The 13,881-nt window shown below is 42.9% G+C and overlaps 1 protein-coding gene across 1 annotated transcript; it reads right to left on the bottom strand.

Moving 5' to 3' along the window:
* Positions 1 to 888: 888 nt before the first annotated feature.
* On the bottom strand, positions 889 to 2,031 carry LOC146697951 (general transcription factor II-I repeat domain-containing protein 2A-like). The gene has a single exon (XM_085472774.1). It carries the CDS (start codon positions 2,029 to 2,031, stop codon positions 889 to 891), a length of 1,143 nt encoding a protein of 380 aa, XP_085328900.1.
* Positions 2,032 to 13,881: the final 11,850 nt, after the last annotated feature.

Raw genomic sequence — 13,881 nt, 5'->3', positions numbered from 1 at the left:
ATTTTGTGAATCTTTTGTCTCTTGTGTCCTATTTTAAATTTTGCTACCCCAGTTATTGTTTTGATTATTTTCAGCTGTCTCTTGTTACCCTCTGCCTGTGATATCCCTTGATTGCCTCTGTGTCTGTGTATACATGATGTGATTTTTCCTCTAGGCTTAGTCTGAGCATCCATTTATTGCTCCCTGCCTGTTTGAATTCTGTTTCCTTCTTTCTGTGGACTGCTGTATTTTTGGACTTTATTTCAGTCTAAATAAAGGTGAGGTTTCTATTCATTCAGCTTGCTTCTAGTCTGTATTTGGGCTCGTATCTGACAAAAAACAACATTTATAATAATAAATTTTGAATTGCAACCTTTCTTCTTCATTCTTTTTAATGGCAACCAGGGGGCAATTTCTGTGGTTTAAACACATTTGGACTTCACTAAATGCTTTCCTGATGACTTCATTTGCTTAGCCCCTCATTTTGGATATAATAATATTGAATATTAAATATTAAATACATTTTGTGTCAGAAAGAAATACTGTAGAGCAGGGGTGGCCAACCAGTCAGAGACCAAGAGCCACTTTTTTTTTACTGTGTTACCGCAAAGAGCCACATCATACGCATGGGCACACATGAACATCACCAATCCTTTTTTCTCTCTCTCTCTCTCTCTCTCACACACACAAAATACACACATCTCTGCTCAGCCAGATTTATTGTAAATGTCACACACCAACATGATAATGACAGAAATGGACTCCTACAGTACTAAAACCACAGGCCAGTCATTTTCAACAATGAACATTGTGTGCACTGTCTCACACACACAAACTCTCAGTTCAACCAAGTCCACAAACAAAAATATAATAATCTACAATAGCATTTACTTTTATAATGCATGTTGTTTAGTGGGACTTCTGGCATTCCTTGCCTTGAACAATCCTCTTTAAATCTGGCTTGTATTCCGTTGTTGTCACTCGAAGCAATTCTTTCACATGTGTGTCAGTCAGAACAGATCGATGCTTTGATTTCACATGTTTTAGGGTAGAAAACACAGACTCGCAGACGTATGTTGACCCAAACATTGACAGTATCTTAAGCGCAGCCCGTTTGACATTGGGGTATTTTTCCATTGGCACACTTTTCCAGAACTCAATGGTCCCTTCCCTTAAAGCAGGTTTCAATTGGTCCTCTTCACAAAGATCGATCATCTCCAACTCAGCCGCAGCTTCATCTGTGACTAGCGGGACTTTCAAACAGCCGGTCTCTGCATTAAATGGGTCGACGAGGAACGTAATCTGTGGCCTTTTCAATTGTAGATCATGGAACCGGGTCACGAAGCTTTCGTGCAAGTTTTCAATCAGCGTTGCATATCTGGCTCTTTGCTTACTCAGGGCAGCGCTGGCGACTTGCCCGCTGGCTTTTAGCAGAGTGGGAAAATGCATTAAATCTCCCTTTTGAATATGTGTCTTGAACAGCTTCAGTTTGTTGACAAACGCAAACACACTTTGCACTAGGTCAGGGAGCATTTTTAACTTACCCTGCAGGGTCAGGTTCAGTCTGTCCAAGTGACACAGCATGTCGACCAAAAAGGCCAGATCCATAATCCACTTGAGGTCCGAGAGCTCGGGATAGTCCTTGTCCTTCTTTTCCATAAACAGTTTCACGGCATCCAAAAGCTCAAAGAAGCGAGAGAGTACCTGGCCTTTTGACAGCCACCTCACAGTGCAGTGCAGCGGCAGGTCACCTGGAAGCCCTTGGTCCAGCTCAGCGATGAGATTCTTGAATTGCCTGTGGTTAAGCGCATGTGTGCGGATATAGTTGACGATTTCCATCACAGGCTTCATGACGTTATCTAAATTCAATGATTTAGACACGAGTTGCTCCATGTGGATGATGCAGTGGAAATTCCAAAAGTCAGGAATAGTTTGGTCAGCTTTGCACAGCCCCACAAGCCCGTTCACAGATCCCATCATGGCTGGTGCTCCATCCGTGGCTATTGCAGTTAATTTCGTTATGGGCAGATTTGCTTTTTCAAATGCAGCCATCATGGTTTCTTTCACATCTATGCCACGGGTTCTGTCTTTTAATGGCACAATATCCAGGAGTTCTTCTTTGATCACACAATCGTTTGAAACAGACCGTGCAAATATTGCCAACTGAGGCTTGTCTTGTATATCACAACTCTCATCCAATGCGACACTAAAATACTCACATGCTTGAAGGTCAGAGTGCAACTGTGATTCAATAGCCGTGTTAATGTCCGATATTCTGTGTTCAACAGTGTGGCGGGACAGTTGGACGTCTGATACCATGCGTTTTAATTTGTCGTTTTCAGGAGACAAGATCTCAACAACATCACTGAGGCATTTTTTAACGAACTCCCCTTCATTGTATGGCTTTTTAGCCCGTGCAATGTTCCAAGCCAGCTGATAGGATGCGAGCGTTATGGTCTCTGACCGCTTCGTAAATTTTTGGAAAAACTGTATCTGCTTTTCTGCCTGACTTTTCAAAGTGGCCAACTCGTGCTTGCGAAGTTCAGTCCCTTTTGGAAATTCCTGGTCGATGTTAGCATGGAGTGAGCTGAAGTGGCGCTGAAGATTTGAAGCTTTGAAATGCGCTAATGACGTCTGACATATAAGGCAGAATGGCTTGCCATTGCGTTCAACAAAAAAATATAAACTCTCCCACTCTGTTAAAAACGTCCTGTGTTCATCTTCATATTTTCTTTTTGCTGTGCATTTTTTTCCTGCCATTTTAAGGGCGAACTTGCTCCTACTGGGAAACTGCGGTATTTTCATCTCACACACATGCGCATTTGATGAAAATACCGTATTGAACTCAAGCGAAGCGAACGCGCACATTTTAAAACAACAACATAAAAAAAATCAAAACACAAACTTTGATATGAACGTAAGAGCCGCATGAAACCAGGCAAAGAGCCGCATGCGGCTCGAGAGCCGCGGGTTGGCCACCCCTGCTGTAGAGGATATGCTGTTTTTCCATTCTCGTTGAAATTGACAGACATTAGAAGACTTTCCAAACGTTGATTGCCTAGATCAGCGGTCCCCAACCTTTTTTGCGCCACGGACCGGTTTACGCCCGACAATATTTTCATGGACCGGCCTTTAAGGTGTCGCGGATAAATACAATAAAATAAAACTAGTACCGGTACCAAAAAAACAGAAGATTTATTTATAACACACGTGAAAAGACCCAGGAAAACTGAGATAACGATAAAAACGATAACAAAATAACGCTGAAAACCGATAAAAACCCTGAAAACTATACATTTCACACCTGAGCCTCAACTCTCGCGGCCCGGTACCAAACGACTCACGGACCGTTACCGGTCCGAGGCCCGGGGGTTGAGGACCGCTGTTCTAGATAACGTCTAATGAATTTACTAATTAGTCATATGACAGTAGCCAGCACTCTCATTAGCAATCACTTAAATTGCTTGTCTCAAAGTTGAGAAATATTTATCCTGGGATTTGTCCACTTGAGGTCATCAGCATTTTTTTGTTGTTGTTTTGCTCATTTCATTCTAAGTTCTAAGTTGGATGCATTTTTCTCTCTAAAGTGGCCACATTCTGGTACTTTTTTAATGCTACATAATGTCTCACTCACTTCAGTTAGAATCAGTGTAATTTATATACTGCCAATTCATAAATACTGTCACCGCAAGGTATTTAATGTTATAAGCTACAGCTGATACAATACTAAACAGAAAGAAAGAAAGAAAGAAAGAAAGAAAGAAAGAAAGAAAGAAAGAAAGAAAGAACAATAATCAGATGCCCTATGAGCAACCACTTGGTGAAGGTTAGAAGGAAAATGTCATGTTGAGCAACGCTTAAAGAGTAACATGCATTTTACCCCCATGCTAAGCGAGCCTAACGCAGACATGAGCGAGAGAGATAAATATGAAGTCATGCCGGCTTGGACATCACCCGCATCAACAAGGTCTGCGTCAGGTGTTGAGGAACCAGGGCACCCCAGCTTGTACTTCCTGAGGACTCTCAGGAAGTGCAGCCGCTGTTGGGCCCTCTTGACGACCGCTGAGATGTTGTCTGTCCAGGAGATGTCAGCAGAGATGAGGACACCAAGGAACCGGAAGGTGTGGACCCTCTCCACACACTCCCCGTTGATGTAAAGGGGGGCCAAGTCAGTGCTGTGTCTCCTGAAGTCAACAATGAGCTCTTTGGTTTTCTTAGTGTTCAGTGCCAGGTTGTTTTCTGAACACCATGCTGCCAACTTCAGGACTTCCTCTCTGTAGTCTGCCTCGTCTCCCTTTGAGATGAGTCTGACTACCGTGGTGTCATCAGCAAACTTGATGAGATTGTTGTTGAGACTGCAGTCGTGGGTGTAGAGAGAATACAGGAGGGGGCTCAGCACACAGCCCTGTGGGGAGCCGGTGCTCAGTGTGCGAGTGGAGGAGAGATGAGGGCCGAGTCTTACAGTCTGGGGCCGGTTTGTGAGAAAGTCCTTTATCCAGGCACATGTGGGGGGACGGAGGCCAAGAGTGACCAGTTTGGTGATGAGGATGTCCGAGATGATTGTATTAAAGGCTGAGCTGTAGTCCACGAAGAGCATTCGGATGTAGCTCTGCCGCTGCTACAAGGAGCAGTACCCTCCATGGAGAAGGAGACTAGAGGCCAAGATCAAGGTAGCACGGAGGGAGGTTAGCCAACTATCTGAGCTACATAAAGTTGTGACAAAGAAGGTGCCTAAGAAGTACAGCAAGCTGTCCATACCTGAGGCCTTGGAAACTGCCAAGCAAAGACTCACAGCCTTGGCCAGCTGCTTGAAGAGGTATGCCAGAGAAATAGAAGGCAGGAGAATAAATCAGCTGTTCTCCACAGAACCAGCCAAGGTGTACTCTCAGTGGCAGGGGAACAATATGAGAACAGCACCACCTAGGGAGCAATATTGGTAGAGCATATGGGAGAAGTATGCAACCCACAACGGCAATGCTCAGTGGCTAGTGGATCTAAGAGCAGACCACAGCAACCTCCCTGAACAGAGGACAGTAACCATCACAGCGACAGACATCCAAGAAAGGGTCTCCAGTATGAAGAGTTGGACAGCACCAGGCCCTGACATGGTTCACGCCTGCTGGCTGAAGAAGCTGACTGCACTCCATGAGCATCTGGCAGCACAAATGAACCAGCTGCTAGTTGACGAGAGACACCCAGAATGGCTGGACAGTCCTGAATCTTAAGGACCCCCACTGACTGGTCCCAGGGACAGGTCCCATCCAACTACTGGCCAATAGTCTGCCTCAGTGCCACATGGAAGCTCCTGTCAGGCATCATAGCGGCTAAGATGAACAGGCACATGGGTCAATACATGAGCAGGGCACAGAAAGGGACTGGCAAGAATTCCAGAGGCACAAAACACCAGCAGGTGGTAGATCGAGCAGTCAGCCAAGACTGCAAGACTGGGATGACCAACCTGTGCACTGCCTGGATTGATTACAAGAAGGCCTATGCAATATCAGCACAAAATAATCTTTACATTCAACAACTTAAAAAATAAAACAAGTTGTAGAATGGACCCTTTTATACTTAAAGCTTAACATAAATAGACATCCAGAGAGGAAAGCAGTGCAAAAAAATGCAAACATGGCTTCACGACACTCACCTTTTATCAGGATGGATGTCAGTGTAAGCTGTTTCTATTACATTTAACCTGAGACGGAATTTTGTGTAATTTCTATACAAAATTTTACACAAGTATGAAAAAAAGTGTTTTTCATAGTTTTTTTTCGAACCATGAAAATGTTTCGATATTTAATGGATTGAATTACTTTTTTTTCTCCCCGATATCTGATCCATTAATTTACAGTGGGGCAAAAAAGTATTTAGTCAGCCACCGATTGTGCAAGTTCCCCCACCTAAAATGATGACAGAGGTCAGTAATTTGCACCAGAGGTACACTTCAACTGTGAGAGACAGAATGTGAAAAAAAAATCCATGAATCCACATGGTAGGATTTGTAAAGAATTTATTTGTAAATCAGGGTGGAAAATAAGTATTTGGTCAATAACAAAAATACAACTCAATACTTTGTAACATAACCTTTGTTGGCAATAACAGAGGTCAAACGTTTACTATAGGTCTTTACCAGGTTTGCACACACAGTAGCTGGTATTTTGGCCCATTCCTCCATGCAGATCTTCTCGAGAGCAGTGATGTTTTGGGGCTGTCGCCGAGCAACACGGACTTTCAACTCCCGCCACAGATTTTCTATGGGGTTGAGGTCTGGAGACTGGCTAGGCCACTCCAGGACTTTCAAATGCTTCTTACGGAGCCACTCCTTTGTTGCCCGGGCGGTGTGTTTTGGATCATTGTCATGTTGGAAGACCCAGCCTCGTTTCATCTTCAAAGTTCTCACTGATGGAAGGAGGTTTTGGCTTAAAATCTCACGATACATGGCCACATTCATTCTGTCCTTAACACGGATCAGTCGTCCTGTCCCCTTGGCAGAAAAACAGCCCCATAGCATGATGTTTCCACCCCCATGCTTCACAGTAGGTATGGTGTTCTTGGGATGCAACTCAGTATTCTTCTTCCTCCAAACACGACGAGTTGAGTTTATACCAAAAAGTTCTACTTTGGTTTCATCTGACCACATGACATTCTCCCAATCCTCTGCTGTATCATCCATGTGCTCTCTGGCAAACTTCAGACGGGCCTGGACATGCACTGGCTTCAGCAGCGGAACACGTCTGGCACTGCGGGATTTGATTCCCTGCCGTTGTAGTGTGTTACTGATGGTGACCTTTGTTACTTTGGTCCCAGCTCTCTGCAGGTCATTCACCAGGTCCCCCCGTGTGGTTCTGGGATCTTTGCTCACCGTTCTCATGATCATTTTGACCCCACGGGATGAGATCTTGCGTGGAGCCCCAGATCGAGGGAGATTATCAGTGGTCTTGTATGTCTTCCATTTTCTGATGATTGCTCCCACAGTTGATTTTTTCACACCAAGCTGCTTGCCTATTGTAGATTCACTCTTCCCAGTCTGGTGCAGGTCTACAATACTTTTCCTGGTGTCCTTCGAAAGCTCTTTGGTCTTGGCCATGGCGGAGTTTGGAGTCTGACTGTTTGAGGCTGTGGACAGGTGTCTTTTATACAGATGATGAGTTCAAACAGGTGCCATTCATACAGGTAACGAGTGGGGGACAGAAAAGCTTCTTACAGAAGATGTTACAGGTCTGTGAGAGCCAGAGATTTTCCTTGTTTGAGGTGACCAAATACTTATTTTCCACCCTAATTTACGAATAAATTCTTTACAAATCCTACCATGTGGATTCATGGATTTTTTTTTCACATTCTGTCTCTCACAGTTGAAGTGTACCTCTGGTGCAAATTACTGACCTCTGTCATCATTTTAAGTGGGGGAACTTGCACAATCGGTGGCTGACTAAATACTTTTTTGCCCCACTGTAGGTGAGGACCGGACCGATACCGATACTGTATATTGGATCGTCCATCCCTAATAATAAGCTGGCCAAAGGAGGAGATAGAAGCCACTGACATCTAGACAAGGAAGCTCCTTACCATGCATGGAGGGTGTCACCCAAAGTCCAGCTGCCAGGAGGCATTTTGCTTGTCCTTCTGAACAGCACATTTAAGCTTGACTGAAATTTGCAGCTGAGTTTGGAGCAGGCGCTTCTTTCTTGTACCCCTTCAGTCCAAAGTAATGTAAAACTTGCTTCACTGTGGTCAACGATCCTGGTTTTTAAGCATTTCCCAGTTCACGACAGGCTTGGTTAATTCTGAACAATCTAACCAATTTCTTCCCATATTAGGGTGAGAATTTGGTTCTTCTTCAGAACCTTAGCAAAGTGATGATGCATTTACATAACCTGTAGTTACACACAATGTACTGATGATCGTGTAATCATCAGTAGTGTAAAAATGTCTCCAAGACACCTTCCAAACTTACAATTCTCCTTCTTAGATCTTCACAGAGTTCCTTAGACTTTCTGTTCTTCTGAGTATTGGTCAGTCCAGTGAGTGATGTTAAAGAAATCCATTTTTGGTGGCAGAGAGAAACTACCAGTTGCAGGAAACCGTGGTCACTAACAACAAGTAAATAGGCCTTGGCCTTGTTGATTTAAAAAACACTGTAGAAACTTTAGCACAACTTATTAAAAGATTTAAGTATACGTATACTTTTGATCCCATGTCGATTAGAAAAAAAACCAGAAAAATTCAAATTTAATTTGTCCTCCAATCCTTGTTTTCTAATGTCATTAAAGATGTACTATATTCTGTCCAATCAGCCTGGAAAAAGAACAGAAATAGTTAAATTTCACATTACCATGATGAGCATATGTACACTTGTGACCTGTGAGATATATATATATATACCAAGTTTGTTATTCAAAAGTAAAGTTGTATATATCAGTGTAACACCACATATTAGCATCCCTGCAGCACAGAAGAGGGACTAAGGGGATATGTGTGTCAGTAGCAGTGTGAGCTAGAGAAGGAATAACGCTATACAGTGCAAAGTGAAGCAGCATGACTCTTGGAGCACAGGTCACTCATGCATAATACATCAATCCTCCCACCTCTTTGAAATGGGGAGCTGTCACTTGCAGTTAGACATGGCCTTGATAGAAACACTGTGTCCTCCTCAAACCTGTCCACTGCATACCTCACATTAACACATCATTTTTCATCAAGGGACCATACTACTTGGCTTCTGCTCAGGACAGTTTGGGAGGAAAACTGTGTTATTAGGTTAGGGTAACAGCACACAATGGAAGGGCTAACCGTAGAACTCAATCTGCTTATGATATATGCACACCAGTGTGATGATGGTGACCAGGGCTGGACTGGGACAAAAAATCAGCCCGGGCATTTTGACTAGAGACCGGCCCACCAGGTATTATAGGAAAAACCATAAAGCCTTTGAATGAAAACAAACGTCGTTGTGACAGTGATGTACACTGTCTTGTTGGTACATATGTATCAATCTAATAAACTTAAACCTACACCATCCTCCCTATTCTGGTATTCTAAACAGTACTTAGCCGAAACCCAAAGACTGCTTGGTTGAGTTAACTTCCTGAACTTTCTACAACATATGGTGGAAACCTGAAATTAAGACAGAGAAGACTAGAGGTGAGACATGACCATTACTGAATATTAAAAATAATAAATGACAGATTTAGTGATATTTTCATAAACTATTTATTTACCACATCAATAACCAGCATGGCAGAAAAGCCGATCAGCTGATCATTGATCAGTTTCATGATTGAAGTAGCAGCAGGAGAAGGAGGGGGAGAATGAGAGAAGAAGAGGCAGCTGACAGCGTAAAGACAGAATAACTCCAGCTTTTTGTCTTTTTTTTTTTATTGTAGCTGAAGTACGGGACAAATCGCGTTTATTTTCAGCTCAATACGAAACGCGTAACTCTGAATACCAGAGGATTCCGTTTTTTACGGGACGGTAGGCAACTCTACTAACTAACCATTAAGAATAAAATAAAGTTCACCAGTAACCTCATAGCACCCACCCAACTGTATAGAAACTCCGTCATGCTAGCTAGTACACAGTATGAGTTATTGTAACTGACTGTAAAAAGTTAGCACAACGAAAATAAACTCCACTTAAACTTGGTTTATATCTGACCCAGATAGACTGCAGGTCATAACTTCTTACCTGAAGCTCCCCCATCCACCTGCTGGCCTCCACCACTTGCTTATTTTTCCTGAATCTGTGAAAGCTCCACCATAACCACTACCAAACAATTGAGTTATTTTTACACGTCTACCAACATCTGTCCAAACCGCCACCTTTCACTGTTTACACGGTTACGGAAAAAAAGACAACAACAACAAAATATCGGCCCATTTAAAACGAAAAATTACCATCCAGTACAGCTATGATGGCCAGTACAGCTATGATGGTGACAGTTAAGAGTTAAGTGTAGAATGGCTAAAGTAATAGTATGTGGGGAACACCACGATATTCCCTGTAGACTCAAGGCTATGAGGGTCTTATGTGAACAGTCAACTTAACAGGCAATATTGTAGCATGCAGGAATGAGTAGACAGATCACACAGAATCCACACATCATGTGTGCTCATGTAGCTGTCACCAAACAAGTTGTCAGGCAAAATGGTTGAGCAGAGACAAAGCAAAGATTTGGGTGAGAGAATATAAAAAAGGTCCACAAATGCACCTAAATGCTGAGAAATACACTATATTGCCAAAAGTATTCACTCATACATCCAAATCATTGGTGTTCCAAGTACTTCAGTCTAACAGGTGTATAAAATCACACACTTTGTGTGTCACAACTGTTGTCGTAATTTTATTTAATATGTAAATCTGACTGTGCAGGTGCCTCTCTATGATTGGTGCATCCAGGGGGATGGATCGTACCGATTGGCTAATGACCAGGAGGCAGCATATAAGAAGACACCACCATGGAAGGCCAGTCATTCATCCTCGGCCCATCCCAACCGACAGACTGTGTGTGTTCCCTAATGTTTATTGCTACTGGAGCATGTAGGGGTGCACTGCCTTTTTGTTTGATTACAGTTTTCTCCTGTTTTTGTTAGTTAGGGAGGTAAGTCGTTTTCAATTGGTTTAATTCTTTTGAATAGGAAAGTTCGATTTATCTTTGAGATAGGCTCCCTTTGTTTGTTATTTTGGCCTTTCGTCCACACCGAAGTTATAATTTGCTCCCTTCCTTTATTTTACATTCGTTCTTTGTAAATAAACTACCATAAAACTGGATTAGTTGTGATGTGCTGCTTGAGGTCGGACGGGTCTGGATCACCGTTATGTTATAGTCTGGCCACGCCTAAACGGGCCATAACATTGTGTGTACAGACTGCTACAAACATTTCTAGAAGGGTATGTGCAACAAATTATAAAAAATAGAAAAACATAATTAAAGAGAGAAGTTAATATGAATACAATAAGTCCCAACTATCTAAAACTAAGAGGTTTGGCCAATGGCCAGTGTTGACAGAGGAGTCCCCCCCGAAGGCTTAAATGACTTGGGACCCACTGGATCTGTCAGCTCATGTTCAGGCTGCACAAGACTCACTGCAGACTCTGGAGGTTGCGGTTCTGCAGGGCATACAGGACATTCTGGAGGCTTGGGCTGCACAGGGCAAACTGGAGACTCTGGAGCCTGAGGCTGTGTAGGTCACACAAACTCGGCTGGCTGCAGGGACCTGCACAGGACCTGTTGGTTCAGTTTTTGGGAAAGAAGACAAGTACCGGTATGTCAAAGTGCATTTACTTTTTTAAGCAGTTAAAGGTTCAAGTTAAAAATGGCTGCAGTGTCTCTTTCCTCACTCAGGAGACCCAAACGAACAAAAGACCACCACCCCCAGGCACTAAACACTTTTATTGTGGGTCAGAGAAACGGAATATTAACATGATTGGTTGAAACAGTTGAGGTCGGCCTTAGATCTGATATTGGCTCACGTTTCTTCTTCTGCACCTGTCTGGACATCTCTTTATGTAGAGATGACACTTTTTCAGGCAACACTCCCATCACCATGGTAACCACCTCCTACCTCTGGTCTGGCCTATAGAGTTAGAAAAGTGGAAAGGAGTGGAAGATTATGGCCCTATTTTCTTGTAGGTATCACAAGCCCCATCCACATTCCTGGTATAGCTACATCTAACACTATGGCCTTCTTCCTCTGCTTGTCCACTAGTACTACGTCTGGTTGGTTGGCCCTGGTGATGATTTGTTCATCTGTATCAGCAAGTCCCACAGGATTTTGTCTCGGTCATTATAAACCATTATAGATCCAGGCAAAACTCACCACTTTGAAATCTGCCATCAATTTTGAACAAAATATCTTAAAATCTATTAAAGATAAAAGCCTGACATTTTCACTGAATTTTCTTATCAGAAATGAGAAACAGCATCAGTAATTTGAGAATGATACATCAAAAAAGGTCTGAGTATTAACTAGTTAAAATGTGAGACCTGGATTATCTAGCTTTTTGAGACCTATTGTCACAAAGCAGTTAAGACAAAAGGTTAAGACATTTTTTTGATGTGTCTATGTCAGTTTACAGATCCTTATTAAGTCTGACCATAAGAAAGGCAAGTAAAACTTCCCTGTTTGGTTGAACTTGAAGTTGTATCTGCAAATCCACAATAGCATATAAGATCGTTTCTAATATATTAATTAACATTTCCTGTAGCTATATTAATTTAAAGGTCTTCCATTATGAGACTTGACCTGGCAGCAAATAAAGATTTCGAACCAGTCTAACCTAGAAGAAACTGACCAAGCAAACAAGATTCACAACAAACCTGAAGCTCAAACAGTCTGAAACAAAAGCCCCAAGAACAGTTCATAAACATTTCAGGAGCCATTCCTGAGCCCAGGTGAGCAAAAGTCCAAAAGCACTACTCAGGAGGTCGACCCGGAGGGTGACGGCACAAAAGCCCACAATTCAGTAGTTCAGGGGATCGACCTGGGGGGTGATGGCACCAAAGCACATAACAGATCAGGTCTGGTGGCCGACCATGTGGATGGCAACGGCGGCGACGTGGAGGCAGCTCAGGCGGCCGACCGTGCGGACGGCAAAGAAGTCCAGCTAATGGCCCAGAAAATGGCCAGTGACTGTGTGGACGTGGCTTGGCAGGACCAGGCAAGGCTGACACAGAAGCAGAAGCTGTGCGATTCAGCTGAACTCTAACTGACTCCTTCTCCCTCTCCGGCCCGCATACGGAGTAGATGATCCACTGTCCTTGGAGAATGGTCACCCGAGTGCTGAACTCTCAAAAGTCCTCACAAATATCCGCTGGGTCCATAATGGTCAGGTCGTTCTGTCACGGCGGGGTGCGCCAGTGTGTTTTTTTGAAACAGGACCCAAAAGCAGATGTGGACGAAGAGTTGCAGGTTTAAACAAAAGCGATCCTTTATTTGGATGATGGCAGGAGTTGAACATGTAACCCTAAGCAAACTAAAAAACACTAAGAAACAAACACTATGAAGCTCTATGACTGAGACTATGACAATGGTGGGGATAACAGATGACCTGACAAAGACATTCAGAAAACAGAGGACTTAAATACACACATGAGGCGATCAGGGGAAGTGGAGACACATGAGGAAACAGCTGATTAGGATAAACATAGCGATGTACAGGAAAGAATAAAACTAACCACATGAACACAGAACACAAGACCCTTTTCAAAATAAAACAGGAAACATGCAGACTTAGACATGACAACACAAGCTTAACAGGCCTAACACACATGACAGACTAGACAAGGAGCCAAACACAGAAACCAACGAGACAGATGATAAATAATCACTAACCTAAACCTCCACTAACCCCTAAATAAGAACAGTACAAACTTATAACCAAACTAACATGAAAACTTCAAAAATTACAAAATAAAACACAAAATGCTGGGTCAGAGACCCAGCCTGTGACAGAAGCAAAAAGAAACAGGGTATTGTTTGTTTTTATCAGATTTACTATTTACTGATTCATCTTTATCATCATTAGTGGATGTGATAGCACATTGTGCATGTAATTTTTGGGTATAAAGTAACTCCTGTTATAAAAAAAATTGTTGGCAAACAGTACATAAATGATAAAAATGCAGTAGTAAGCTGGCATGATGTGAACGGAGCTGTTGCAGGATCTGGTTGATGTGCTTTTTTCTCTGCCTGCTGTTTTTTGCTACCTGACAGTGATTATATTTAACCGAGAAACTTCAATAAATTTGCTCCCATCCTGAACAAGTGTCACAATGGCTCCCGCTGAGAGAATGCTAAGTTGACTCCAAACAGTACTCTCCTTTTCAGATTTATTTTTCACATCCGTGAGGGTGGCACAGATTTTGGTTGTTGCACATAAGCCTCGTCCTCCTGGTCTGTGCAT

This window comes from Copadichromis virginalis, linkage group LG11 (genome assembly GCF_057382275.1).
Source record: "Copadichromis virginalis isolate Kocher_CV1m ecotype Utaka linkage group LG11, C_Virginalis_male_GT1.1, whole genome shotgun sequence".
Lineage (NCBI taxonomy): Eukaryota > Metazoa > Chordata > Actinopteri > Cichliformes > Cichlidae > Copadichromis > Copadichromis virginalis.
This window is presented reverse-complemented; position numbering and strand designations above follow the sequence as displayed.